This window comes from Aspergillus nomiae, assembly GCF_001204775.2.
Source record: "Aspergillus nomiae NRRL 13137 chromosome Unknown contig00049, whole genome shotgun sequence".
NCBI classification, from domain to species: Eukaryota; Fungi; Ascomycota; class Eurotiomycetes; order Eurotiales; family Aspergillaceae; genus Aspergillus; species Aspergillus nomiae.
This window is the reverse complement of record NW_015378104.1, coordinates 1-27,724: the sequence shown is the minus strand read 5'-3', so window position 1 is coordinate 27,724 and position 27,724 is coordinate 1. Positions and strand designations below refer to the sequence as shown.

Sequence of the window (27,724 nt, the reverse complement as noted above, 5' to 3'; positions counted from 1 at the left end):
CACGACCGAGTTCGGGGATGTTTGCATCCCTAGATCCCCAAACGTGTCCTCTCCAAAAGTTTCCCTTTGATACTTCGGCATCACAACTTATTACTCATGCTTACTGCCAGGTGGCCAGTAGTTCAGTGCGTGATCGCGTTCTGGATGGCTTGACCAACTTAAATTCATGTATGGCGCTTTCCCTACTTCCAATCCAGCAGACTCTCTTCCCTTGCTGACTCGTTCTTATAGATTACCACAAGTTTGCCTCTACCGGCACTTTTGAGTGCATTTCGGCATTTGGTCCAAACCCATTCGCACATATTCTAGAAATTCGTCTAGACCTGTCAGATAGTTTTGTTTGTACTTGAGAAACTACTCACATCTCCAAAGTAAAGAGCTCCATATGCAAGCAACTGAAAGGTGGGGTGATTGACCATTTAAATACAACAGATATATAGACAATGGCTCCCAAACTACGACATGCTGCACCGCGATTATTTACATCCTCTCCGGTTCTTTCCGTCTTGATAGTGCCTTTCTTGCTGTTCTTCCTTGCCTTTCCCGCACCCGCTGCTGCTGCTGGATCCGCAGTGATCGGTATTGATGTGGGCACAGAATATCTCAAAGCGGTGCTTGTGAAACCGGGAATTCCATTGGAGATCGTCCTAACAAAAGACTCGAAACGTAAGGAGTCTGCTGCTGTTGCATTCAAACCCACCAGAGATAATGCGCCGTTCCCTGAGAGATTCTACGGCGGTGACGCGCTGGCACTCGCTGCACGGTATCCGGACGATGTCTACGCAAATTTGAAAACACTGCTGGGGGTTCCCTTCAACAATGATGGGAACGAAGCGGTTCAAACATTCCTTAGCAGGTATCCCGCGCTGAAGCTAGAAAACGCTGCTGGGCGTGGAACCGTCGGATTTCGAAGCAATAGGCTTGGCGAGGAAGAAAGGAAGGATATCTTCCTTGTTGAGGAGCTTTTGGCGATGCAGTTGAAGCAGGTCAAAGTCAACGCCGACAATCTTGCCGGGAAAGGCTCAGATATCAGAGATGTGGTGATCACGTATCCCTCCTTTTACACGTCTGAGGAGAAGAGAAGTCTAGAGCTGGCGGCGGAATTAGCGGGTCTGAATGTCGACGCATTTATTAGTGAAGGTCTCGCTGTTGGATTGAATTATGCGACCAGTCGTCAGTTCCCCAGTGTTTCCACCGGACAGAAGCCCGAGTACCATGTCGTCTACGATATGGGTGCGGGTTCCACAACCGCCACCGTCCTTCGTTTCCAAAGTCGCTCGGTGAAGGATGTTGGAAAGTTCAATAAGACAATTCAGGAGGTCCATGTTCTAGGAACAGGCTGGGATAAGACTCTCGGTGGAGATTCTCTGAATGATCTCGTGGTCGGGGACATGATCACGAACTTGGTCCAGGACAAGAAATTGAAAGATCGTGTCGCACCATCCGATATCGCTTCTCATGGCAAGACCATGGCGCGGCTTTGGAAGGACGCTGAGAAAGTTCGCCAGGTTCTGAGCGCCAACACTGAAACTGGAGCCTCTTTCGAAAACCTCTATGAGGAAGACTTCAATTTCAAGTACCGCATCACCCGCTCTACATTTGAGCGGCTTGCAGAACAGCATATTGCCCGGGTGGGACAGCCTCTCGAGCAAGCTCTAGCGGCTGCTGGGTTACAGTTGAACGATATTGATTCTGTCATCTTGCACGGTGGAGCTATCCGTACCCCATTTGTCCAGAAGGAGCTGGAGCGGGTTTGCGGAGCGTCCAACAAACTTAGAACCAGCGTTAACGCAGACGAGGCTGCTGTTTTCGGTGCTGCCTTTAAGGGGGCTGCCCTCAGCCCTAGCTTCCGCGTCAAGGATATCCGGGCCCACGACGTCTCTGGTTATCCCGTCCTGCTGAAGTGGCCTTCTGAATCTCGGGAGAGACAGCAGAAGCTGTTCACTCCCACTTCCCAAGTTGGCCCTGAGAAGCAAGTCACGGTGAAGAACCTTGAAGATTTTGAGTTCAGTTTCTACCAGCAAATTCCCTTGGAGGGCAATGTGGTTGAGTCACCAGTCTTGGGTGTGCAGACGCAAAATCTTACGGCATCTGTCACCAAATTAAAGGAGAGCTTTGGCTGCTCGCCTGCAAACATCACCACCAAGTTCTCTATTCGGTTGAGCCCTGTTGATGGTCTTCCCGAGGTTGTCAGTGGCGCCGTGAGTTGCGAAGTGGAAAACACTAAGACGGGAAGTGTAGTTGAAGATGTCAAAGGCTTCTTCGGTCTGGGTTCTAAGAAGGAGCAAGCTCCTCTTAACGAAGATGGAGAGCCTAGCGAGTCGATCACTCTGGAGCCTGAGGAGCCCCAAGCCTCGACAACCTCAGCCAGCGACGCTACTTCCACCACCTCTGCTAAAGAAAACAAGAAGACTTCACCCCAGACCAATGTGGAGACTATTCCCATTCGCTTCACGTCGTCGCCTCTAGGGATTCCTGCCCTATCCAAGACCGAGCTTGGCCGTGTAAAATCACGTTTGGCCGCGTTTGACGCCTCGGACCGTGATCGTGTCCTACGCGAAGAGGCTTTAAATGAGCTGGAGTCGTTCATCTACCGAAGCCGTGACCTTATAGATGACGAGGAGTTCGGCAAGGTAGTCAAACCAGATCAGTTGGCAGTCCTACAGGAGAAGGCCGCTGCCGCTAGTGATTGGCTTTATGACGACGGCGAAAATGCAAAGACATCAGAATTCCAGGAAAGACTCAAGGCCCTGAAGGACATTGTCAATCCTGCGCTTAAAAGAAAACAAGAAAACGCCGCTCGCCCAGCTCGTATTGAACTTTTACAGGATGTGTTGAAGAACGCTAAGACTGTCCTGGACCTCATGGAGAAGCAAGTCAAGCAGGACGAAGACCTGTACTCTTCGTCTTTATCTGCATCCTCTACTAGTGAAGAAGCTTCATCAGCTACTTCATCTATTGAGCCATCTTCAACTGCCGACCCTCTTGAAGACCTGGATGAAGACCCATACTCGTCCACAGCATCTCAAACCACCTCAACCACTTCGACGACCAAACCCACGGGTCCAAAGTACTCGATCTTCCAGCCATCTGACCTTGCCAGTTTGGCTAAAATATTTGAATCCACCAACACTTGGTTCGAAACCCAATTTGCTCTTCAGGAGAAACTGGCCGAATCTGATGACGCAGTCTTGACTGTGGCCGAGCTTGATATCCGTCTCAAGGAGCTTGAGCGTACCATGAACCGTATTTATGAAAAGATGGGTGCAGCGGCAGCCAAGTCCGGAAAGGACCAGTCGAAGAAGAACGGCAAGAAGGCCAAGTCCGAGAAGGCCCAGAAAGAGAAGCCACAGCAGGAGAACGAACAGAAACAAAAGGCCAATGTCAAGGATGAACTGTAATATTATTTGCAGACTAAATGATGGAGTTCGGCTTGAGCGCTATCTTCTGTGTTCACATTGTCTCTCTTTTCTCTTCCAGGTCTACTTCTTTCGGAACTACACATTTCACTCATCATGAGGGGCCATCTCTCTTCATCATTTTGGACCCTTTCATGGCCATGACCACGATATTGGTGCGCCTTATTGTTATGCTTAGCATCATCTGCCCTACCCAAGACAAGGGCTGTAAACTAGTTAGAATATACTGTCAATGCAAAAAAGAGAAGACAAAGCAACACAGTCATGCCGTTATTATTTGTTCGATATTCATACAAGTAATATTATTCTGATATAAATCTCATAGTCACAAGGTACAGTTGGCATAACCATCCAACCAATGCGGGTATATGTATATACAATCGCTTAACGATAATCAAAAGTAACAAATGTTGTTTCAACGTATAACAGGAGGAGATAATTGAAGGAAGTATTCGAACGCCGACCTCAACTTAACCAGAAGCTCAGGGATTCGGGGCGAATGACTAGAGCCAATCCAATAATCATACCGTGCTCAAAGGGGCAATCAGATAGCGTAGCGATCAACCATGTCCACATAATGACGGTCCAGTGAGAGGAGACAACATGGCAAACAATATAGACCAGCCTCCCAGCTAGACCACGGGCACATTGGCTCCATTCAGGATAGATCCATATCAACCTCTTCGCGCCTACGAAGGAAGGTGGGTTCTTCAAAATCATCAACATCAATAATCGTTTGTGTCTTCATGGCAACAAACTGACGTCGCTGCTGCCCTAGACTTGGTGTGAGGATAGTACGGCCAGGCACCGAGTCCATCCCTGTACCCATGTCCAAGAAGTTCTGCCAGTTTGTCCCTGCATGAGTCGGCATTTCATCGAACGTATCTTCGAGATCATCTTCGTCACAGTCGTATGATCGCTTCTGTGCGGTTGTCTGAACCGACTCAATCGATTCCTGGCTACTTGATGGGAGAGAGAAAGCATCTCCGTCATCGGTGATGAGTTGATCCATTTTATTATAGGACAGCGAGGAGGGATGAGACATGGGTTGAGTTGCAGATTCGGCTGAGTTCATCGTGCCGCAAAAGGGTGCCAGTTCGGGATAGGCTGTTGGACCTCCGACGATCGGGATCTCTTTCGTATATAGAGTTGGCTTGTCCTTCGAATAGGGGATTCGGGTTTTGTATCCTTCTGCGACTGATTTGCGAACGCGCATGCCGACTGAAAGTAGCGATGCTTGGATCTTTGCATCAACGGCGGGGGTGGGGGAGGATGTGGTGGTGGAGTAGTGGGTATAAGATAAGTGAGGGGCACTGGAGCTACCAGCGTGATCTGTTTCTGTTGTTGCGGGGAAGAAGGAGGTTATCGGTGGTTGGAATCGTCTGCGTTTGGACGACAGATCATTATCTTTAGTCGTGTTCTGAAGTGATGGAGGCATATTTGGTGTATTTTGATTGTTGACGATAGGTTATAGAAATTTTTGTTCTTTCTTCTTTTAAACCTTTCTTTTCTCTTTTATCAGGTCCACTAGGCGGCCGATCCACTTAGACGCTAACGTGTGAGAGCAATAGAAATTTTAAGAGAGAATGCAGGCTATGACAAGTCGACAACTGGAATGGAAAAAGAGAAAAAGATGATGACGGAAATGGGAGGCTGGGCGGCGGAAAACGCGACGCGGGTGACGCGCATAGGCACGTGTCGCTCCCATATCCAATATATCTTCTTTGGGACGTGACTAGGGGTTTCATTTGTGAATCAGGGAACGACTTCTGCGTCCTGCACTATGCAGTCTGGCTAGTACTTTTATTCGGCATTGCTTATTCGTAAACTGGTCAAAAAGGTTACAATAGAACGATGTCCCAATCAAGAATCAAAGGTATCAGACAGGTAGTGGACGAGATCTGCTACAAGGATACAAGGACATATATATTCTCAACATAAAGTCTCACAAATGTAAATTCAAGAACAAGATACCGCTCTATTACAGCGACCAAGTCTATAGTATAAACCATGGGCTATCTCCACATATATACACCGAGCCTTAGCCAATATTTCCTCTTCTGCCGCCACGCTTCTGTCGGTCTTGATGGGCCTTCAATACGTTGCGAGTTTCCACAAGACTCCTCTTTCCTTTGTTTCTTGCTTTGCCGAGGGTCATGAAGATATTCTTTCTGCGAGCCTTCTCCTTATTCGTAGTACTCTTACCCTGTTCCACCTTACGCTCCTTTCTCTTTGCGGTGATACTCTTATGCTCAGCACGATCAGTCTTCCCTTCCTTAGCATGGGCAATTCGTTCTTCACGAGTTGCTTTTCCGGCGGACAGCGCAGCCAGACCCTCAATCTCTTCAGCCGTCAGAGGATCGTCCTTGTGTCGAGAAGCGTTAGTCTGACCACGGCGACCCTTGGCGCCTGGGATAAGTGCGTCAACAGCTGCTTGAGTACGTAACTCTTGGAGTTTCGCCAGGTCGGCCGGCGTAAGAATACGTGTGGTTGCGATGTTTGCAATATTTGGCTTTTGGGCCTCTGTCTTATCCTGCGCGGTCTCAGAGTTGACATTTTCTTCATTATTGGCATCCTGCTTAGCCTTCTTGGACGGGCGTGCGTCCTTCTCATCGTCGGAGTCGCTAAGATCGATTTCAGCATCACTCTGGACATCGATCCAGCCACCGGAGTCATCGCTGTCCTCATCGTCTTCCACATTCCAAGCCTCCCAGTCGGCTGCTTCATCCTCCTCTTCCTCACCGTCTTCTGCATCAGAGGGAAGCCCCTTTTCAGCCCTCTTCTTCTTGCGCTCTTCCTCCTTCCACTGCTCGAGGAGCTCCAAGCCCTCGATGCCACCGGTCTCTTCTTGTCCAAATCGCTTCTCCTGCTTTTCTCCTGAGCGTAGACCGATAGATGCCTCTTTGCCGCGGTCACGTCTTTTCAGCATTTCCGGATTAAGGTCTCTGTAGAGACCAAGTAGACCTCTGGCTGCCATCACAACGCCTTTATCCTTACTCTTTCTATACATAACGAGATCTTGTAGTAAAGTCTCATTCATTGCAAGTGGTTGTCGCGCACAAATCTCTCTGATGGCATTGAGACCAGCGGTAGCAACCAATGATGAAGATGCTTCAGATACGAACTCATTCGCAATCTTCTGAATGAGCGGCTCAAGCACATCTGGAGGAACCAAATCATGCGACGCTTGCGCTAGCGATGCCAAGAATGAAGTGACCGAAGGTTGCCGTGGAGTGAGATATTTCTGGAAATAAGAGTAGAGCTGCATTATATGCAGCTTATGCAATCCGACAAGGCGAGTGACAAGTTGCAGAACCTGAAGCTTTTGCTCTAGATTGAGCTTGGACTTGGAATTTTGCAGATGCTTGGAAAACAAAGTTTCCGCGAAGCCTTGGGGATCGTGTAGAAGATGTAGAGCAGAGAAATTCAATGGGTGTGGTTGGTTCTTCTTGCGCTCCTTTCTCTTGACAGTCGCTTTCGCCTTCTCTACAGCGCGAGACTTCTTCCTGGTCTTTTTGTTGATACCGACCTGATGTTTGACCTTACCAAGGTCTATAGCCTCTTCGTCACTGCTCTCATCCTCCATTTCCTCACGCTCCTGATCTCCACCGAGGAAAAAACGGACACCACCGATAATGACCTTCTCGTTCTCCGATAAGCTAGCTTCCTTCATGACTTCAACAGTTTTCGCATCGGACCAGATTTGCCGTTTCCATAATTCACGAATGAGCTTGATGGCCCATAGACCCTTGGACGAGACACGATCTGATGTCACTAAGTTATAAAGGACAGTCTGCATGGTGCGGTTAAGCTTGTGGTTTGTTGTCTTCGCGTTCGAAGTACGAAGATCCATTAGAATCTTTTGGAAGATCAATGCTCGTAACGTTTTGCTGGGTGTCGTAATGAGAATAGGAAACAAGGTCTGGAGTAATCTGCAGCCATAATATTCAGCAACGGAATAAACCCAGTCTGTGAATGATATTAACATACGTTGCAGAGTCAAGAAGCTCCTTCTTTTTGAGCAGTACTAGACTCCCCACGATCTTCTCTCGAAGTTCCGGTTCCAAGACTAAATGATGCTGCGTCAAGATGTCCATGAGCTGCTGAGGAAAGTCCTTGGTAATGTCTGGGTAACAGTCGGCAACGTGAGCAACAAAGTCGATCAGCTCGCGCAAGGAGATAATGCCCGTATCGGTGGCCGACGCCGGTGCTGCCATGAAAATTTCTCGGTGACTCTCATACTGATAATGTTGAGCACGAAAATCTTCAATGTAAGATCTGTAACACAATGCATTTTTAGCAAACTAGTGATAGCTATGGCCATTTCTGAGTGCCCGCGATTGACTTACTTTGGGTCTCTTCGAATTTTATGTTGTAGATTGGGCCTGAAGGATGAGTTAGTGGCAAGAGAAATCTTCAACTTTCGGACGGAGATGACAGTTAAGGACTCACAGGTCGGCCTCGACCTTTTCCAAGGCTCCCAACTTCCTTTTTACCATTTTGATAAAATATTTTCACCAGTCACTCGAAAGTACGTGGTGGAAGAATTGAGGAGAGAGAAATTGGGGGGTGAGAGGTGGTAGTGCTCACGTTTGATAACAGATCCGAACTTTTTTTTCTCTCCACGGGATCGGGCCAGCCTATCGATAAGCGACAAACCTTTGGAGCAAAGTCGCTCTGCGCAAGACATCTACGATCTGTCTATCTCTTGTAGAGCAACTGAAAACAATAGTCTAAGACATTTAGGTTAAAAGGCACTCTTGTTCCTTAGACCTACGCGTTAGGGTAAAGTTGAGCCGCGACCTATGGCTTGCGGCTAAGACAAATTACGTTGGTCGTCATCAAGACGGAGCAACCTATGGAAATTTGAAAAGTTCTTTTTTTCGTTGAACAAAAATAAAAGGTACCGACTTAAAAGCCCAAGGTCTTCATGATCGCATCTCAGCTACTATAGAAGAAAGCCGTCCCATTCTCGTTTTGGATTTTGCTCCCCCCAGTGACTGTTTTGAGGTATGTACAGTCGCGCAGATGCATGCCAATCGACTGAATCCTATAGAACCCCCCGTCCACTCCAGTACAAATAGAAACAGGACCAAACGGAGAATACGCCCAACATTATCCCTTTACCGGTTGCTCTTGGCAACACGCTCAAGCTCGTCCTTCTTCTTGATGGCATAGGAGTTCGAGCTTCCCTTGGCAGCGTTGATAAGCTCTTCAGCGAGGCACTCAGCAATGCTCTTGATGTTACGGAAAGAGGCCTCACGGGCACCGATGGTCAAGAGGGCAATGGACTGGTTGACACGGCGGAGGGGAGAAACATCAACGGCCTGACGACGGACGGTACCGGCGGAGCCGATACGGGTGCTGTCTTCACGGGGACCGCAGTTGACAATGGCATCAACGGCGACCTGGAGGGGGTTCTGGTCGGTCATGATGTGGATCTGCGGTAGTTGTTAGTTTCTGGTGTCTGAGGTATCGGCTAGTCCACCATAAAAGATGCACGTACGATCTCGAAAGCGTGAGCAACGATGCGCACAGCCATGAGCTTCTTGCCGTTGTTGCGGCCGTTCATCATGAGCGAGTTGGTCAGACGCTCAATGATGGGGCACTGAGCCTTGCGGAAACGCTTGGCGGCATAACGACCGGCGGAGTGAGGAAGGTAGACGGGGTTACGAATCTGGATGTAGTCGCTATGTGCGTAGATTCGAGTCAGCAAATTCCATTCCGTATGTGCATCCTATTCCACATCTCTTTCCCTCAGTTTATTCCTCCCCCTGGTTGTCGCATCATTTCCCATCCCAATTGAACCAGGCGACGCTTGTACGGACGCGGTATTATCGTAGCACAGAAAATCGCAAAGAATTGGGAAGCACCTACGTCAAGGAAATGTCCCTGATCTCAACATCCTCGTAGCTCCACTTGTTGAAGAGCTTCACGGTTCCCATCTCCGCGACAGCCTCCTTGGGGAGGACCTGGAAGGCCGCAGTGTTTTCGACCTCGACTTCCCCGTGGTCAGACATTATGGACGCCGAATGCACCTGTTGTCGAGGGAGGGATTCGTAAAAGGTGACGGGCGGTGTCGTTGGGTGAGCGTTCAACGTCGACGATAGCAGTCGGTCGGCTGAAATGTTTCCTTTGGCTGCCAGGAAAATCGAGGTGCGCTCGCTTAGCTCTGTGGACACGTTAGGGCACTGGCCCAACACCAATCATATATCTCACGTCATGTGATAGAAACGCTAGTGGTGCCCAGAACACTAAACCAGATTTGGATTACATAGAGATTGCAGTGCCAATTCCCGAATGGGAAAGTAGTCCTATCATGGAACGTTTGAAACGCAGATGTATCTATTCTCGTAACACTACTTGACCCATATGTACAGTACAATCAAAAGGGTGTTAGTCTCCTTTCCAATGTATACTAACCATTTTCAGGTACAGTCTCATTCAGCAAACAAGTTGTACAAACTGTAAAACCTTTGATTCTTTGACTTACATCAGTATCTGCGCAACGTGGTCTTTATGCCAAATGTGTAATATTCAGTTGATTGTAAATAAACGTAAAGGGGGAAAAGAGAATAAAAATGATGGGTTTGGAGAACCATAGTGGGCTTGGATACACATCCACAAATACACTCAGTTATTCAGTTATACTGGTTGTAAGAGAGCATAACCATTGTTGTGAATAATCTTTAAGGATCATCCTCGTGCCCTTATGCTTATTTTTTGTTCTGTGTCGTGGCGGTGCAAGGAACCAAGTTTATTTATTGGCTCCCCTGTACTTGTGGAGACCCTTCTTTGAGGGGCTTTAAGCCACGGCGGCAGGTGACGTTGTGGCTCTTCAAGCGCGGAGAAATAGAGGACAACCCGGAGTGAAATAGAACCACCTCACGATATCATCGCCAGGGGGCCACATAAGTCAGGGTGTTTGAGATTCCCTCTAGCGCTCTACGACTGACGCCTCGGGGATCCTGAGATGAGGATCGTAGAACTCTTTTATCCTTTTAGACGCGGATTCGCATGAGAGCCCCTCAACACGTTCACATTCAACACTTCGAAAATGGCGGACGATAATCCAGAGCTGAATAGCGCTTTGCGGAACCTCGACAGAGAATTGGAGGTGTGTATGGAGCAGAGAAACCTATCAGCTGCTCCTAAAGATATGGGAGTCATACTCGCTTGACCGTATAAGACTAACATCTTGGGTTCTCAGGAAGGAGATATCACGCAGAAAGGGTAAGCGACCTCTGTCGGACAAACATGGTGAATGAGAGCCGCCGGGAAAAGCATCGGATGTGCTCAAATGAATGATGTTTAAATCAAATACAATGGGACATATACTATTAACTATTGTTGAAACTGATTTTCTTGGAAGCTACCAGAAACGCCGGACGCTTCTCCTTTCACAATTCTTTGGCCCTAACAGCGGCCTAGAAGTCAATACACCTAGCTCGGGCGGACCCTCTTCATCGTTGACGAGCTCAAATAATGCCCCGCCGGCCATACTTAGCGTTCGACCGCCTACAGCCGAATCTACAGCTCAGGGCTTTCCTTCATTCACCAATGGACGTGACAACACACCGGGTAGCGGAAGCTTCGGATACGATCGAAGGATCAGTGCAGATACACAACACACCGTTGATAGAGACAGCGCGTTCCTACAGGCTCTCGACCGAATGCCCTCGTCTGGCTCATACGACTCTTTATTCCTGCCAAAGTCGCAACAAGCGCCTGTCACACCAGAAGACACAAGGACCGCGACACTATTGAGTCAGAACTATGCATTCAACCCTGGTCCTTACCAAGAACATTTGGACGAGCCTGCCGGTGTGTATGAAATGCCACCTGGCGGAATCACGCGGCAGTCGACGATGCTCGACTCACAGCAAGGGTACTTCTCTGATTTCGCGGGACAGCAACAAGATGATTATAGAGATAGCTATGGCGGGGGCGGCTTTCATCGTTACTCCCAGTCGGACGCATTTTCTCCCACTGCAAATATGGCACCGCCACTGATACCTGCTTCTGAGCTGCCTCATGGGCCCGCAATTGAGCATTTACTCCCTCTAGAGCCTCGCGACATTCCATTTGCAGTTCATGATCCCCATGACAAGAATATGCCAATGTCTAACTTCGACAACATTCCAGCTGTGCTTCGGCATCGCTCTCGGATTCATTCCAAACAGGCTGCTTACTGGGTATTGGATCAAAAGGGCAAGGAGATTGCGTCGATCACATGGGAGAAGCTTGCAAGTCGTGCTGAAAAGGTCGCACAGGTTATCCGAGATAAGAGTAATCTTTATCGTGGTGACCGAGTAGCACTCATCTACCGAGATTCCGAGGTCATAGAGTTTGCCGTTGCGCTCATGGGATGCTTCATCGCCGGCGTTGTTGCTGTACCGATCAATAGCCTCGAGGACTATCAAAGTCTTAACCTTGTTCTCACCTCAACGCAAGCGCATCTTGCATTGACTACGGAAAATAATTTGAAGAGCTTTCAAAGGGATATTACTGCCCAAAAATTGAACTGGCCAAGAGGTGTAGAGTGGTGGAAAACGAACGAATTCGGAAGTTATCATCCGAAAAAAAAGGATGATGTACCGCCTCTTGTGGTGCCCGACCTAGCTTATATTGAATTTTCAAGGGCACCTACAGGGGATTTGCGCGGTGTCGTCATGAGCCACCGGACGATCATGCATCAGATGGCCTGCCTTAGTGCAATGATCTCGACTGTGCCGGGGTCTTCAAAAGTCAGATCGCATGGAGAAACGCTCATGAGCTATCTCGACCCCAGGCATGGGATAGGTATGATATTAGGCGTGCTTCTTACAGTATATGGTGGCCACACAACTGTCTGGCTAGAAGACCGGGCGGTTGAAACGCCAGGCCTTTATGCACACCTCATCACGAAGTACAGGGCAACTATCATGGCTGCAGATTACCCTGGTCTCAAAATAGCCGCATACAATTATCAACAGGATCCCATGGCCACGCGGCATTATAAGAAGAATTCCGAACCCAACTTCGGAAGTGTTAAGCTCTGTCTTATAGACACTCTTACTGTCGATGCTGAGTTCCACGAGATCTTAGCGGACAGATGGCTAAGACCGATGAGGAACCCAAGAGCTCGGGAGATCGTCGCTCCAATGCTTTGCTTGCCCGAGCATGGAGGTATGGTAATCAGTGTGCGGGACTGGCTAGGCGGTGAAGAACGTATGGGTTGTTCTTTGACTCATGAAATGGATCCAAATGAGCGTGAGGATTTTAAGAAGGAGGAGAGACACTCAGAGAAGACTAAAGATAACAGCGGGTTTGGCAGCAGTTTGTTGGGTGGGGGGTCATCACCGGCTCCTGTCTCGAAGGAGCAAACAAAGAATGAGCTCCAAGAAGTCCTTCTCGACAAAGAGGCCTTGAAAAGCAACGAAATTGTCGTCTTGGCCATGGGTGAAGAGGCCAGAAAGTTCGCCGGGTCTATGCCACATGCTGTGCGCGTTGGCTCGTTCGGTTATCCTATCCCTGATGCCACACTGGCTGTTGTCGATCCTGAGACAAATTTGCTGTGCACACCGAATGTGATCGGAGAGATTTGGGTGGACTCGCCATCCCTTTCTGGAGGCTTCTGGGCACTGCCAAAACATACAGAAGCAATATTTCATGCACGGCCCTACAAGTTCGAGGAGGGAAACCCAACTCCCGTGTTGGTGGAGCCGGAGTTCTTGCGGACTGGTCTACTGGGCTGTGTGATCGAAGGCAAGATATTTGTGCTGGGCCTCTATGAAGACCGTCTTCGTCAAAAGGTCGAATGGGTGGAACACGGACAGGAAATCGTTGAACATCGTTATTTCTTCGTTCAACATATGGTCGTCAGTCTTTTGAAAAACGTACCTAAGGTACATGATTGTACGGCCTTCGATGTTTTTGTCAACGAAGAACACCTACCGATCGTGGTTCTAGAGTCATACGCGGCGTCCACGGCACCAGCAACCTCTGGTGGGCCTCCAAGGCAGTTGGACTCGGTTCTCCTTGAATCTCTAGCAGAAAGGTGCATGGAAGTCCTCTATCAAGAGCATCACTTGCGCGTCTACTGTGTGCTACTCACCGCGCCCAACACTCTACCCCGTGTCACTAAGAATGGCAGGCAAGAGATCGGTAACATGCTCTGTCGCAGAGACTTTGATTCTGGAACTTTACCCTGTGTTCACGTGAAGTTCGGCGTTGAACGGTCGGTTATGAATTTACCAGTTGGAGTTGACCCAGTCGGAGGAATCTGGTCTCCCCTAGCCCTGATGTCAAGACAAGAAATGCTTTCCATGCAAGAAAAGCAGTATTCTGGGGTAGACTACCGTGAAGTCGTCATGGATGATCGCACATCGACGCCACTGAGCAATTTTTCAACCATCGTGGATCTTCTTCATTGGCGTGTTTCTCGTCAGGCAGAAGAGCTAGCTTATTGCTCCATCGATGGCCGTGGAAAGGAAGGGAAGGGTATCACTTGGAAAAAGTTCGACTTGAAAGTTGCTGCCGTAGCAACCTATCTGAGAAATAAAGTCAAAGTTCGCCCAGGCGATCACTTGGTGCTTATGTATACCCACTCAGAAGAATACGTTTATGCAGTTCATGCTTGCTTCTGTCTAGGGGTGGTTGCCATTCCTCTTCCCCCTATTGACCAAAATCGGCTCTCGGAAGATGCTCCAGCTTTCCTACATGTTATCAATGATTTCAATGTGAAAGCCATCATTGTAAACAGCGATGTTGATCATGTGATGAGACAAAAGCTTGTTTCGCAGCATATCAAGCAGTCTGCACAGGTTCTTCGAATTGGTGTACCGGCAATCTACAACACCACAAAACCAACGAAACAGTCTCACGGCTGTCGGGAGCTCGGTTATGTTGTGAAAGATGCATGGCTACAGGGAAGTACACCGGCCATGGTGTGGACTTATTGGACGCCAGATCAGAGGAGGATATCGGTCCATATCGGCCACGACACTATCATGGGTATGTGCAAGGTACAAAAAGAGACGTGCCAGATGAGCAGTGCAAGACCAGTTCTAGGTAGCGTTCGCAGCACCCTAAGTCTTGGCTTCCTCCATACCTGTTTGATGGGTATATATGTTGGTAAGCAGTACCAATAAGCCTAAGATAAATGCCTTGCGGGTTAACCAAAGCTTCTAGGGGCACCGACATACCTCGTATCACCTGTCGACTTCGCAACAAACCCTATGACACTTTTCGTCACTCTCTCACGCTATAAGATCAAAGACACGTATGCTACCAGTCAGATGTTGGATTACGCGATGACTGCAATGGCTGGGAAGGGGTTCCAACTTCAGGAACTGAAGAACTTGATGATATCTGCTGAAGGTCGACCACGTATCGATATATGTATGTACCTTATGATTCATCGATCAAAACAGGCATGCTAACACAATCTTGCCTCTAGACCAGAAGGTGCGTCTGCACTTTGCTTCTGCAAGTCTCGACCGCACCGCAATCAACATTGTGTATTCTCATGTCCTCAACCCGATGGTTGTTACGAGATCATATATGTGCATCGAACCGATTGAATTATGGCTTGACCTTCGGGCTCTACGTCGGGGACTAGTGTGTCCCGTAGATCCTGATACAGACCCGACTGCCCTTGCTGTCCAAGACTCTGGAATGGTGCCGGTGAATACACAAATAGCTATTGTGAACCCGGAGACCTGTACTTTGTCACATGTGGGTGAATACGGCGAGATCTGGATACAGTCGGATGCTTGCGCTAAGGCATTCTACGGCTCTAAACAAGACTTTGACCACGAGCGTTTCAACGGGCGGATTGTCGACGGTGACCCTAGTGTGGCCTACGTACGTACCGGTGATCTAGGCTTCCTCCACACTGTCACGAGACCCATTGGCCCTGGAGGACAGCCCGTCGAAATGCAAGTACTATTTGTCCTTGGAGGGATCGGTGAGACCTTTGAGGTCAATGGTCTCAATCATTTCCCAATGGATATTGAAAACTCCGTTGAGAGATGTCACCGCAACATTGTGACTGGAGGCTGGTAAGTAAACAGTCATAGTATTTCAGTATGGCATGCATTTGCTAAATAATTGATATAGTGCTGTCTTCCAGGCAGGTGGATTGATAGTTGTTGTTGTTGAAGTTACAAGGAAGGCTTACTTAGCATCTCTCGTGCCTGTAATTGTTGACGCTATTCTAAACGAGCACCAAGTTGTTGCCGATATCGTGGCATTTGTTTCTCATGGAGACTTCCCTCGGTCCCGACTAGGCGAAAAACAAAGAGGCAAGGTCTTAGCATCTTGGGTCACACGAAAATTACGATCGATCGCCCAATTCAGTATCCGCGATATGGAGGGTCCAGAAAATCCTTTCTCGGAAGCCCCTCAGCATCGCGTCAGCCGAAGCTCAAAACCCGGGAGCATGATGGGCAACAGCACCCGACGATCTACCGTGATTCCAGATAGTGACTCGGCTGTACCTCGCTCACCAGCTCCAGTGCTTATGGAGCAGCCCGAAGCACATGGTTCCTACCTTGCTACGCAAGAAAGAGAGGGACCGACGACTGATAGCCCGATCGCCATTCCCGAAACAGTCCCCTCAGTTCCACACATCGCGGAACCGACACGACCGACAACATCTTCAACTGCTGGAGGTCTTCCGGCAAAAGCTGAAGCTCCTGCAACAATTGGAAACCCTGACTTTGGATTCGACTTCGGTGATTTTGCTAACTCAACGGCCACAACAGCAATGGAAGCAAGTTCCCCCGCGATGGAAAATTTGCCTTACCGTAACCCTCCCAGGGGCGACTCTCTTGCCCATAAACAACAGCATGCTAGTGTTCCTGGTGGTTTCTCAACTAGCCAACCTGATTTCTACGATAGGCGGCCTGAAGCGCTGGAGGTCGGTGCTGGCGACTGGCCACAAGAAGCTCTTATGTACCAGTCAACGCTGGGAGTTGATGATACACATGGTCAGGGCGGTGTTCATAGTACACCCAGCAATAACAATGACATGACAAGAAGGCGATATGACGGAAATAACTATGGGATCTGAAGGCACGTGAACTTCCTCAGTCTACCGTGCAACAGTGGTCATGACATATAGATTGGGTAATTAGACGCAGATGCTTTGATCTAGTGTTGGCTGTCTTGTATCCCGTTTCTGGCATAGAGTACTTGGAGCCCTTCTTCTTCTTTTCTTGTCATCTATGTCCCCTAAACATATCATCGTCCTTATGGCTTTCCAAATCCCATTGCCTCTTTAACCCATTCATTCCCCTGTGCGCATCTATCCTCTCGCTATTGTCTTTGATCAAATGATTTCTCTACTTTATTCGCACTATGAACGGCATTCCACGTTTTGTACATACATACCCCATGGATGAATATGCTAGGTGCCTTTAGCTATCAACTGGCAATGACAGGATTTGTTTATCAACTAGCACCAGCTGCTCGAACACATTTACCGTGGTGGATGGTTCTCGAAGTGACTCGGAAGAAGGCATGCTACTAGTAAGTAGTCAGCGTTAACTCCGTGGTGGATCCTCAATCATAAGGATGACACGGGGCCGAGGTAATTCAATTGCCAAGATTCATAGGGCTTTGCGTTCCCACCTTCGACGCCTGAAGATAGTATTATATAACGTAAGTTGGGTGGTTCTTTTACAGTATTGTGTAAAATGGGTGCTTTCAAAAAGGAGATTACACAATACAAAGGGTTTAAAACAACAGCAATTTCTATGGATAATCAACTATGATGCGAAGTAGGTACCGGAACTGGATTCAGTCTATGGCCGCTTAGTCACTGAAGATGAGCAAAGTCCAATTTATACACAGTATACAGCTTTCTATATGCAACCTGATTTAATTATGGTCTCAAATTCGCCACGTGAGGTTAATGGCGCCACTAAGAGTCTAAAACGGTCACGGGCTGGGCTACTAGTCTTTCCACCATTGATACCTACCTTAACCAAGAAATCAACCACAAAGGATAACCCACTACGGAGTATTTTGGAAGCGATTCGGATCCTGGGCAATCAAGGTTGCAGGGTCTAGAGATTAAGGTAGACCCACTCCGATTCTTAAACCGAGAACTAGTCTTATTTTACTTTTTGCATTTATCTTAAGCGAGGTGAGCGATCGCGGGTTTCTATCTCCTACTTCACTAACCACTCCGATATTTTTCATCTAGCGACAAAAAATATACCTACTAATCTAGTCCAATATGGATCCTCATCCGCCTTTCGGCCACGCGTTGCGGACATCGTGTGATAAGTGTAGGGCTGCAAAGGTAAGTTACTTGGGTATTCCGCGGGTATCCGATGATTGACCTGCTCTTCAATAGGTGAGATGCCAGAGGGAAGGCCAGAGCTGTGCTCGGTGCCTACAACGAGGCGATGATTGTGTCACAACTTTCCATCCCCGAAAGACATCAAAACCAGACAGGTAAGTAAGCATGGCCGAAATAGTGTGCAGAGACATCTAAATTTGAATCACGTCTTTGATTTACCGTCATTTAGGCGAGGAAAGATCCTAGATATGGAAAGCCGGATTGAGCGTATGGAGTCGATCTTGGCCGCGTCAGGCCTCGCAAGTGAGGCTGCCACTCCTGCCACTACTGGTACATCAACTGATCTGGATGACCAACTCTCAATGCTATTACTTCATGATGAGGGTTCCTCTACTTTTATTGGTAAATATGGATCTTCTTATAATATATAGAAACTGTGCTGACGACCTACACGCTTCAGGCTCAGCTTCGAGTCTCTCTCTTTTCTCTCCTGCTGGATTACAGTGGATATCCAGTAGAACTAATTCCTCGGACCTATCGGATCTCATCCTGAGGCGAATACAAGCATGCCCTCCTTTTCATGAATCACTCCGCGTATGGCAGGGCCTAGACTATCGAGGACAAGTGCCAATTCCACCTAAGCATCTTGCTGATTCATTTGTCGCATGTAAGATTATTCCCACACGTATCAGTACACCTTATCTGATAAGCTTTCAGATTTTTTTGACGTCCTTAATGATGTTATACCTTTGTATCGAAGGGATAAGTTTGAAGTTCTGTACGAACAGCAGTATACTTCTTGCCCCCCCAAGAGCACATCTTGGTATGCCTCGCTCAATGTAGTACTCGCGCTTGGCTGCCTGCTATCGCACGAGGAGAATATGAGTGCGAGTGCTGGAAGCTCAATGCTAGCGCCCACTACTGCAGTAGACTACCTACGGAATTGCTGGAATGTTTTCGGTGAGTTATCTCTCAGCTGCAGGGATCTTATGGCGGTTCAAGCGTTGGTGGGAATGGTAAGGCCCCCTTCTGTTGATCTCGACTTCGGCTTTGGACTAACCAGTATATTCCCAGGCCTTTATCACAGAAATTCTTCTTGACAAAGAAGCTTCATACATTGCTTTAGGAGCTGCAGTACGGGTTGCTACTTCACTTGGCTTGCAGCAACAGTTGAAGGACCCTCGCCTTTCACCGCCGGAGGTCTCTGAGCGATATATTATCTTCTGGTGCATGTACTCTCTCGACAAAAGCCTCAGCCTTAGGTTAGGAAGGCCACCAGCCATTGATGATAGAGATATAGAAATCGATGTTCCGGACGAGCGGCAGTTGGCCGTTACAAACCCCAGGACTGCTGTCTTGCTCTTGGCGCACATAAACCTTAGCAGAATTGCTAGTGAGGTTTATTCGGAACTATATAGCGCTCGCTCAAGGAGATACCCGGCTTTGAAAAGATTTCGAACTATATCTGAGCTGGATACGAAACTTCAGGAGTGGTGTCGATCTCTACCAGTAGACGTCCAACCAGGAAAGCCACTCGTTTGCTCCAAGGAAAACGTGCGTCATGCGATTACGTTACATCTCGAATATTTTAACTGTCTAGCAACCCTACATCGTTGCTGGGCCTTTCAAGATCAGCTGACAGAATATGACGAACTGCGCCATGAGATGCTCGCCAAGATTGTGGTGACATCGGAGATCGTGTCTATACCGGGCATATGATATGTTTGGATTCAGCTCGAAATGTCGCGCGTCTTTTGATTGCAATCACCCAGTATGGCTTTCCCAAGAGGACCATGCTAGTTGGGTAAGAGTCTCCTTCGCCAAGATGTGTACTATAAATCAACATGTCTGACCGGTCCTAGTCTCACGCTGTATCATTCACTCTCAGCGTTCATTATTCTTTTCGCCAATGTTATTCAGAATCCCGGCGATTCATATATCACTGAAGACGTTCAGCTTCTGGGAGTCATCCTCGATTCCCTGTTCCCCAGTCTTCAAGCCAGTGGAACGTTTCTGCCCAATTTAGTCTATGAGATATTTAGCAAAATGAGGTCAATGGCAGTGGAGTATGTGGAAAAGGTGCATGTTGAATTGAAAAACGTATCGAAGCGGCCACGTCGAGATTCTGATGAGGCGGCCATGCATCTCCCCCATTGCCCTGCAGCAAATAACCATGTCCAGCCGCGCAACAAGGGTGCTATCTCCACGGCTGATACACACGTACGTATACGCTTTGTTTGTCTGTACTGCATGAAATATAACATGCTAACTGGACTCTAGCGGACAACCGCAAGGTATAATGCGAGCTTGAATCTTACGGAACCTGCCAGCTTAACCGAAACAGAGTTACCGCACGAATTAACTTCTAAAGATAACGCATGGGAATCCTTGTATAACGATCTTGATGATCTACCAACAGATGAGATGCCGTCCGAGCAGCATCCTTATCATGAGAACTATAACATGGGATTCTTTGCTGAGTCGTTACCCGGCTCTGTTCCTTTCATACCGTGGTCGTTGGATTTCGATTTAACTGATCTTTGGCAGTATGGGAAACAAGATTTATTTGAAGGACGCTCCAGGGAGTAGTGTTTCTGGTTGTGTAAGATAGACTATAATTGCTAGTACTATTACTATGGCTCACTTTACTTGGGCCTTGCTTTGGTTTTGTCCACACAACAGGACATGCAGAACGATGCATCTCAACCCAGGGCATGGTATTGATATCGAACTAATCCGAAATCAAAATAAAGTCTACCGTACAAACTTCAAACTTTAGCTGATGGGAGATGTCCAAGAGCCAAACCCGCATCTATTGAAAAATTCAATTAGTGTCTCGAAAGATGTGTATGGGACTGTGCAATATACCAATAGTGAGCTGCTGGCCCGTCGCAGACGTATTCTTCGCAAGACTGATGTATGCATCCGCACAGTCGTCCAGGTACGTCTAGTTAGGTTTTCCTATATTAGCGATATCTCGGTTTGGGCCTGCAGCAAATCCAAGTTCATACCTCGTGTCTCAAAGTAGATCGCTCCTTTAGCGCATTGATTATGTTATCACCGAACTTCATGCCCTGGACTTTTACTCAGTATCACCCGCACTAAGGATGTTTAACAGTGTTAATTGGTGGACGTACCCATTCCGTCAGAAGTAGACCCGGCAAGACTGCATTGACGCGGATCTCTGGTCCAAATGTGAAGGCGAAATGCTTCATCAGGTGCAGGCCTGCTGCTTTGGTGACTGAGTATGCCATGCTGCTTCCGCTCGTTGTGATTCCCTGTAAGGGTCAGCCATAGAGCCACGAAGATCAGCTGAGATGGGTTCTGAGCATACGGCAATAGAAGAAGTTGCGATGTAGACGCCGCCGTCGGGGTTTTTCGACATGATAGGCTGAGCGGTTTGCATAAGCTGCAGGTGGGACATTACGTTGGCTGCCCAGCACTAGACGTGCGGATAAGTACTGATTCACGGGGAATCCTCTTGCACCATGGGGGGATTACCTTGTTCCATTCATCGTGGGACATATCATAAATGTCTCCGGGGCGAGTAAAGCGCGTCCATCCAGCATTCGCAATGATGATATCTAAACCGCCTAGCTTTTCCACTGTTGTGTGAATAAGCTGGTCGTTCTCGGCGGCCACGAGCGTATCCTTAATTGGAATAGTTAATTCAGTATAGGAACACGTAGCGTCATGCGATCGAGTAATTCTCTCTGGAAGACATTCATACAGCTTGAGCGATGTGGCACTTCACCGAGTACTCTTTCTCAAGTTTGTCGGCCAATTGCTGCGCAGCCTCTGCGTTGGAGTGGTAGTTGATAAGCACGTTGGCACCTTCAGCTGCAAACTTCTCGCATACCAGGGCGCCTAGGCCTCTAGAAGCCATTGTAGCTGTTATTAGCCAAAGGGGATTCCCAATGAGTGATAAGGAGCTCTCTCACCTGGAGCCGGCTGTCACCAGCACGTTTCTTCCCTTTAGCGAGTAAGGCATGTTTGTCGGCGACTCTTAAGATATAGTTTGCAGCAAGGTCGGGAAAGTGAAAGTCAATTTGGTTTAGAAATTAGATTTAATGTACCATCCTGGAAATCAATCTCTTGGGTGTGTCTTATGGATTAATCGTACGATGAGGGGAACTTTTTACCCCGCTTGCCCTGCATATGGTGGTAGTAGGTAAAGGTTATCGTGCCGAGGTTCGTTTAATTGATATCAGCTATGTCACCAGCGTTCAAATAATGGGCGCTACACATAAACAAGAAATGCCAAGCTGAGGGTTGTTCTGCAGACCCTTCCCTAATGCCAGACCGGATGATCTTTCTCTCTAACGACCATTGTTCTACACCTTATTGCCCTGTCGATAGCAAAATTCCGCAGCCCGGGGGATCTCCATGTGATGAAAGTGTCAATTAAGGAGACCCACACATGACATGTCTCAGAGATTAGTACCTTTCATCTGCCTGTCTCCGGACCCTTAAGCAGGGAATCTTGCTTGTGAATGAAACAGGGCCATACTTTCCGAGCGACAGCCTCATCAAGGACCATACACCCACCACCATACGAGTGTTTGAGAATTTCCTCCTCCAACTAGACCATCCCTACCCTATACCAGTCATTCCAAATTTAGTCAAAGGTAACCGTACAGTCACCCTAATTGATGCACCATCCAGGAACACATTTATGTCGCAATAAATCCAAAATGGTTTGGCGGGCATTGATTGAACCAGGACACTCACTGGTCTTCCTTGATTTTTCCATGCTGTCAACACTTCATACGGGTATGAAGACTCCAGCACACCATTATCATCAGTGAGCCACCTATTTTCCGCTGCGATATGACTCTTCTCAAGATAGCCTCCTGCATCCCGTCTCTCGAAGCATTGGAAGCGCCTGAATATCCTCGGGATTCTTGAACTGGGCTATCACTTGAACAATATACAATACGTAACCATGCGAGTAATACTGGCCCCTAAAGAAACTCGATCTAGTCGTGCTTTTCCAGAATGATGTGATAATTGCTGGAACTCTAGAGAGCGCGCAGCGTGGATGGATCGGCCGTATCGTCCCCTGCTTTGATAGCATGAGTATGGTTTTGATGTGCACGTTCTTTTGAAGTGGAAGACTCTGTGACTTTGTCGGTATATGGGATACGCTGTTCCCAGTAGTTAAGGATATATTCAAGTACAGCATGTAGTCGTATGCCTCACTTACCTCATCCTCAGGTGACATGAAACGGCTAACTTGTTGGGAGCTAGGCATCTCTACGCACTCGCCTGTATCAGAGAGAAGAGCTACCAAAGGATACCCACCAAAAGACAAGACAAAGCAACGCTTCTGCTGAGGATAGCAAGCAACCCAAAGTCTATAGAATGGGCGCTGGGATCTCGTACATAGACAGGGCCACCGATGTTGGGGTCGGTGTGTTGCTACTTTCGCATGTCATCTAACCTCACCGAGCGTGAATGTAATGAAAACAGAGCTCTCCAAGTGTAAAAATTCAACAACACTCAGGAGCATAGCGACTACACCCGGCGGTCTTGTTAGGACGAACAGCAGGTATGTTTGAAAGGGAAAAACGTAAAAAAGATGGAGATGCGGGGAATTGAACCCCGGACCTTTCACATGCTAAGCGAACATTATACCACTAAACCACATCCCCAATTTGATATTAGAACCTTTGATATCTATAATTATGAAGAGTTTTCAAAACCATTCCAAACATTTTTTCTGAACTAGGGTCAGATTTAACCGTATGTGGTAAGGTGGCATTCCTGGATCCACCTGGGCGATCCACCACCTCCAAAGCTATCCCCAAGTGACATCGGCCATTGCCCTTTTGTGTTCGGTCTTTTGTCTGTTTGAGATATAATATTATAGTTCATAGATGGTACAAGGGTACAGATTGTGCCCGTTTTGTAGAGTATATGTGCAAACTGTGAGTGCCCTCTCAGGCGTCCAGTCTATCTACTAAGTAGACCCGGCAGGAGGTTTAATTGGTTTCTTTTTTGCAAGTGATTTTCTATTTAACAACCAAGTGAGAAAAGTTTGACATCTCAATTATATTATCTTTCATACCATGTCATTCTGTACATACAAAAATGCTTTTTAAGACCTTGCTTTTCTGCTACTACAGTCTTAAAAAAAAAAATAAAAAACCTGGACATGCACCCCCAACCATGAATTAGGAAAAGATAGAGAGAAAATATCGAAAAGGGTAGTAAGAAAGAAAGCTCAAGATTTACTGGCTCTCGGCTTGTCTCGTCAGGCCATCAATATCGACCTGGGGCTTGGCACTACCGTTAGCAGCCTTAGCCAGGTTGGTAGCAAGGTCACTGGAGCCGGTGAGGGTCTCTAGGGCTTGCAGGTCCTCATCAGTGAGGGTGTTGGAGCGGATAGGGCGGAAGGGAGCAGGGGAGCCGGCACGACTAGTCAGAAACTGTTCGACGGAAGTTAGTACGATGTATAATGATGATTGCAGCTTAAAGAAGTTAGAGAGCTTACAGAGCTAGCGGCACTGAGCAAAGCGATCAAACTGGCCTGGACAACGTCCTGGTGGATACCAACACCCCAGACCTGCTCCTTGCTACCAGCCGCAGTGCACTGGATGTACGTTGCGGCCTTCACCTCCCTACCCAAACCAATGGAGTGTTCTTTGTAGTCGACAACGTCGAGATCGATGCCGAGTGTCGACAAGGCGCCAGCCAAGGAGGAGATAGCACCGGGACCAACACCAGTAATAGCGTGCTGAACTCCATCGATCTCGATGACACCGGTGAAGCGCCGCTTGAGGTTCTTGGTGTTCAGAGCCTTGCCAGGCTCGGGAGGTGCCGGAGATGTTGAGCGGTCCGTGGTGATGTTGTAGTCAACCAGGTTGAAGCGAGGGTTGGACTTGAGGTGGTATGCCTCCTCGAAAAGACCAACGATCTCGCTTGCCCGCAGTTCCCGGCTGACCTCTTCCGACTTCTTTTGGACGATCTTGCTGAACTCGACCTGCAAGGCGCGCGGGAGATCCAGCTCCAAGCTGCGCAAGATAACCCAAGCAGCACCACCCTTGCCACTCTGGGAGTTGACACGAATAACAGCCTCGTAAGTTCTGCCAATATCTTGAGGATCCAAGGGGAGATAAGGAATTTCCCATTGGACTTCCTCACCTGACGCTGCCGTGGCATCATCACGAATCTTGAAGCCTTTCTTAATAGCATCCTGGTGGCTACCACTGAAAGCGCAAACGACCAGTTGACCGCCGTAGGGCCACCGTTCGTTGACAGGGATCTTGTTGCTTTCTTCAACTACCTTGATAACAGCGTTGATATCGGAGAAGTCAACATTGGGGGTGATGCCCTGTGTGTAGAGGTTGAGAGCCAGAGTGACCAGATCAACGTTACCCGTTCTTTCACCGTTCCCGAACAGAGTGCCCTCCACACGCTGCGCACCGGCCATCTGAGCCAGCTCAGCGGCCGCAATGGCACAGCCACGGTCGTTATGCGGGTGAATGGAGACGACATACTTCTCTCGCTCCGACACATGACGGCAGAAGTACTCAATCTGGTCCGCAAAAACGTTGGGAGTCGACATTTCTACTGTTGCGGGCAGGTTAAAGATAATGGGAGCCTCCTCTGTAGGACCCCAAGCCTCCTTGACGGCCTCGCAAACCTGCGCAGCGAACTCGGGCTCCGTGTCAGAGAATGTTTCGGGAGAGAACTCGAAGTGCCACTCGGTACCGGCGGTCGAGGGGTCGTCCTTAGTGATCGAACGTGCGAATTTGGTGCAGCGGACAGCCATTTCCAAACTCTTCTGTTTGTCCATGTTGAAGACAATTCGACGGAAGCATGGGCTCGTGGCTAGGTAAATGTGCAGGATAGCCTTCTTTGCACCCTTCAGAGAGTCCACCGTGCGGCGGATGAGGTCTTCACGACAAGGGGACAGGACCTGGAGCCATACATCATCTGGAACGACGCCAGGAGTCTCCACCAGGCGCCGAGTGAAGTCGAAGTCTGTTTGCGAGGCAGATGGGAAGGAAACTTCAATCTCCTTGTAGCCGATATCGACGAGCATTTTAAAGAAGCGGAATTTTTGTTCACCGTCCTGTGAAAACCCGATATGTTAGAATAGCTAGTCTCGTGCAATGAATTAGTCGCACGTGTTCTCCCACAAGCTGTCATACCATTGGATCAGGCAAGCTCTGGTTGCCATCTCTTAGATCAGTAGCCAGCCACCGGGGAGCCTTTTCGATGGCTTTGTTGGGCCATTGGCGATCGGGGAGATGCAGCGGCTTAAACCGTCTGTACTTTTTCGAGGGGTCTTTGAGCCTGTCATTTGAATGTAAGTGCATTGAGTTGAAAGAATAGGCGGCAGGGCGCGACGTTGAGTGCTGCGGACGGGAAGCTCCACGATAACGGAGCTATGGAGGGGGAGGGGCAGTGGACTTACATCGGCATGGTAGCGGTTAGCGGGTGAGATCCGCAGTGGGGGAATGGAGAGAAAAGAGAGAGGGAGAGACAGAGAATGGTCGAGGATTAGAATCTCTCAGCACGGGGAGAGGTCGACGGTCAAGAAGAAAATGAAAAGATAAGCTGGAAAAGTTTGAACGAACGCAGACGAAGCAATTGAGGGTATTTAAGATGCGCAATGAGTCAACCCAATCAATTGCAGTGACTCTCCGCTTCAATTTTTCTCTCGCCGACAGCGGATGGCAAAAGCGGCGTATGATTTGATACCAGACCACAAATGGGGCAACGGGGACGGGGTGACTAACACTACACCTTTTCGTCTTCAAGACTTGAACCGCTACGCCTTGTTGGTGACAAAAGTAAAGTTCTAGTGGTCTAACGATGTACGAGAGAGGTAAATGGAACACACTGGGCCTCGCTTTGGACCCGGTCAATCATCGAGCTGTTATTAGCAATAATATTGCCCGTTCTTTCATCCTATTTGTGCAATCTGCATTCTAGATGGAGTTCAACATGATTCATCGTCCCCAGTCGGCCGATGACCGGAGGTCTTGACTGCCTCAGGCCATCAAAACAGACCACTTTCGTCCGTGGCAAGCCGACAGTTTCCGGGCAGTTTGTTGATCCCCAGTGTGACATGACAGTGATCCAGCGGTATGCATGACAATGTCCAAGATAACGGGTATAAGGTTAAGCTTATGATTTTTCGTTGTCCCGAGTTAACAAATGAGAATAATCCTAGTGATTTTTAAAAGATATCTAGAGGTATGAGGTACATGAATGCATACATATATATATATATATATAGGCAAGAGAAACGTGTCAAGAGTCCTGATGCAGTAGGGTGGTAGCCATCAACATCCGACTCTCCCTCTTCTTCATTTCTTGCCCTTCTTTTTATTATCTTTCTTGCCCTTCTGAATCTTCCCTTGCTTCTGAGATTCTCGGTCCACTTTGCCCTTCTTCCATCCAATATTTCCTTCATTACGCTGGCGGGCGTCATCAAGACGCTTCTTGTCCTTATTGCTCAGCTTCTGCTTGTCCTTCTTCGACTTCACAGAATCCAATCCATTAAGCTCTGCGGCTCCGGCTTTCTTAGAGAGAATCTTTTCGCGCTCACTTGCAAACCATGTACGCTTTGGTCGCGACATAATCTCGGCTTCGTGCTTAATCATATTCTCACTCTTGGTCACCTGCATTTCCGCTTGCGCCAGCTGCTTTTCTATCTTCTCCTCTTCGAGCACTGCGTCAATTTCTTCCTCAAGATCCTTGGCCTTCTTAGCCCATCCGTCGGCGACAGCTGGGTCGACAACTCGGCTTGCGACCTTGGCTCCCTGTGCCTTGCTAGCCTTGACAGCTGCCTTAACCACCTTGCGATCTGGCTCGGCAGCGATTGTGCAGGCTCGACCAGAGCGACCGGCACGAGCAGTACGACCGACTCGATGCAGGTAAATTTCATGGCTTTGAGGAGCTTCGTAATTAATGACCGTTTCCACCCCTTTAATATCCAAACCACGTGCTGCCAGATCGGTAGCCAGTAGGAAAGAGACCTTGCCCTCACGGAAAT

General features: G+C 48.3%; 9 protein-coding genes across 9 annotated transcripts; 3 read left to right on the top strand and 6 right to left on the bottom strand.

The window, feature by feature from the left end:
• Positions 1-443: 443 nt before the first annotated feature.
• On the top strand, positions 444-3,401 carry ANOM_003518 (Hsp70 family protein; the record flags this gene model as incomplete). The annotated part of the gene is made up of 1 exon (XM_015548775.1): positions 444-3,401. One exon carries the CDS (start codon positions 444-446, stop codon positions 3,399-3,401), a length of 2,958 nt encoding a protein of 985 aa, XP_015409518.1.
• A 676-nt stretch (positions 3,402-4,077) lies between these two features.
• ANOM_003517 (uncharacterized protein) lies at positions 4,078-4,857 on the bottom strand (the record flags this gene model as incomplete). Its single annotated transcript, XM_015548774.1, has 1 exon — positions 4,078-4,857. One exon carries the CDS (start codon positions 4,855-4,857, stop codon positions 4,078-4,080), a length of 780 nt encoding a protein of 259 aa, XP_015409513.1.
• Positions 4,858-5,460: 603 nt separating this feature from the next.
• On the bottom strand, positions 5,461-7,918 carry ANOM_003516 (SDA1 family protein; the record flags this gene model as incomplete). The annotated part of the gene is made up of 4 exons (XM_015548773.1): positions 5,461-7,351; positions 7,410-7,697; positions 7,769-7,804; positions 7,872-7,918. 4 exons carry the CDS (start codon positions 7,916-7,918, stop codon positions 5,461-5,463), a joined length of 2,262 nt encoding a protein of 753 aa, XP_015409512.1.
• A 358-nt stretch (positions 7,919-8,276) lies between these two features.
• Positions 8,277-9,551, bottom strand: ANOM_003515 (40S ribosomal uS7 domain-containing protein; the record flags this gene model as incomplete). Its single annotated transcript, XM_015548772.1, has 3 exons — positions 8,277-8,860; positions 8,926-9,109; positions 9,297-9,551. Coding segments are annotated over 3 exons (738 nt in total), but the record flags the coding sequence as incomplete, so codon positions are not given.
• A 925-nt stretch (positions 9,552-10,476) lies between these two features.
• Positions 10,477-16,476, top strand: ANOM_003514 (putative AMP binding domain protein; the record flags this gene model as incomplete). Its single annotated transcript, XM_015548771.1, has 6 exons — positions 10,477-10,536; positions 10,630-10,652; positions 10,792-14,534; positions 14,592-14,801; positions 14,860-15,463; positions 15,522-16,476. 6 exons carry the CDS (start codon positions 10,477-10,479, stop codon positions 16,474-16,476), a joined length of 5,595 nt encoding a protein of 1,864 aa, XP_015409510.1.
• Positions 16,477-17,646: 1,170 nt separating this feature from the next.
• ANOM_003513 (Zn(II)2Cys6 transcription factor) lies at positions 17,647-20,301 on the top strand (the record flags this gene model as incomplete). The annotated part of the gene is made up of 9 exons (XM_015548770.1): positions 17,647-17,712; positions 17,767-17,867; positions 17,942-18,114; positions 18,173-18,379; positions 18,430-18,728; positions 18,787-19,266; positions 19,485-19,516; positions 19,575-19,932; positions 19,993-20,301. 9 exons carry the CDS (start codon positions 17,647-17,649, stop codon positions 20,299-20,301), a joined length of 2,025 nt encoding a protein of 674 aa, XP_015409517.1.
• A 179-nt stretch (positions 20,302-20,480) lies between these two features.
• On the bottom strand, positions 20,481-21,764 carry ANOM_003512 (SDR family NAD(P)-dependent oxidoreductase; the record flags this gene model as incomplete). The annotated part of the gene is made up of 8 exons (XM_015548769.1): positions 21,654-21,764; positions 21,443-21,587; positions 21,214-21,363; positions 21,047-21,154; positions 20,850-20,990; positions 20,724-20,786; positions 20,581-20,659; positions 20,481-20,524 (listed from the first exon to the last, which is right to left on the bottom strand). Exons 1-8 carry the CDS (start codon positions 21,701-21,703, stop codon positions 20,481-20,483), a joined length of 780 nt encoding a protein of 259 aa, XP_015409516.1. The 5' UTR covers positions 21,704-21,764.
• A 2,181-nt stretch (positions 21,765-23,945) lies between these two features.
• ANOM_003511 (2-isopropylmalate synthase) lies at positions 23,946-26,196 on the bottom strand (the record flags this gene model as incomplete). The annotated part of the gene is made up of 4 exons (XM_015548768.1): positions 26,138-26,196; positions 25,872-26,016; positions 24,209-25,792; positions 23,946-24,143 (listed from the first exon to the last, which is right to left on the bottom strand). Exons 1-4 carry the CDS (start codon positions 26,143-26,145, stop codon positions 23,946-23,948), a joined length of 1,935 nt encoding a protein of 644 aa, XP_015409515.1. The 5' UTR covers positions 26,146-26,196.
• An 839-nt stretch (positions 26,197-27,035) lies between these two features.
• ANOM_003510 (ATP-dependent RNA helicase drs1) lies at positions 27,036-27,713 on the bottom strand (the record flags this gene model as incomplete). The annotated part of the gene is made up of 1 exon (XM_015548767.1): positions 27,036-27,713. A coding segment is annotated over one exon (660 nt), but the record flags the coding sequence as incomplete, so codon positions are not given.
• Positions 27,714-27,724: the final 11 nt, after the last annotated feature.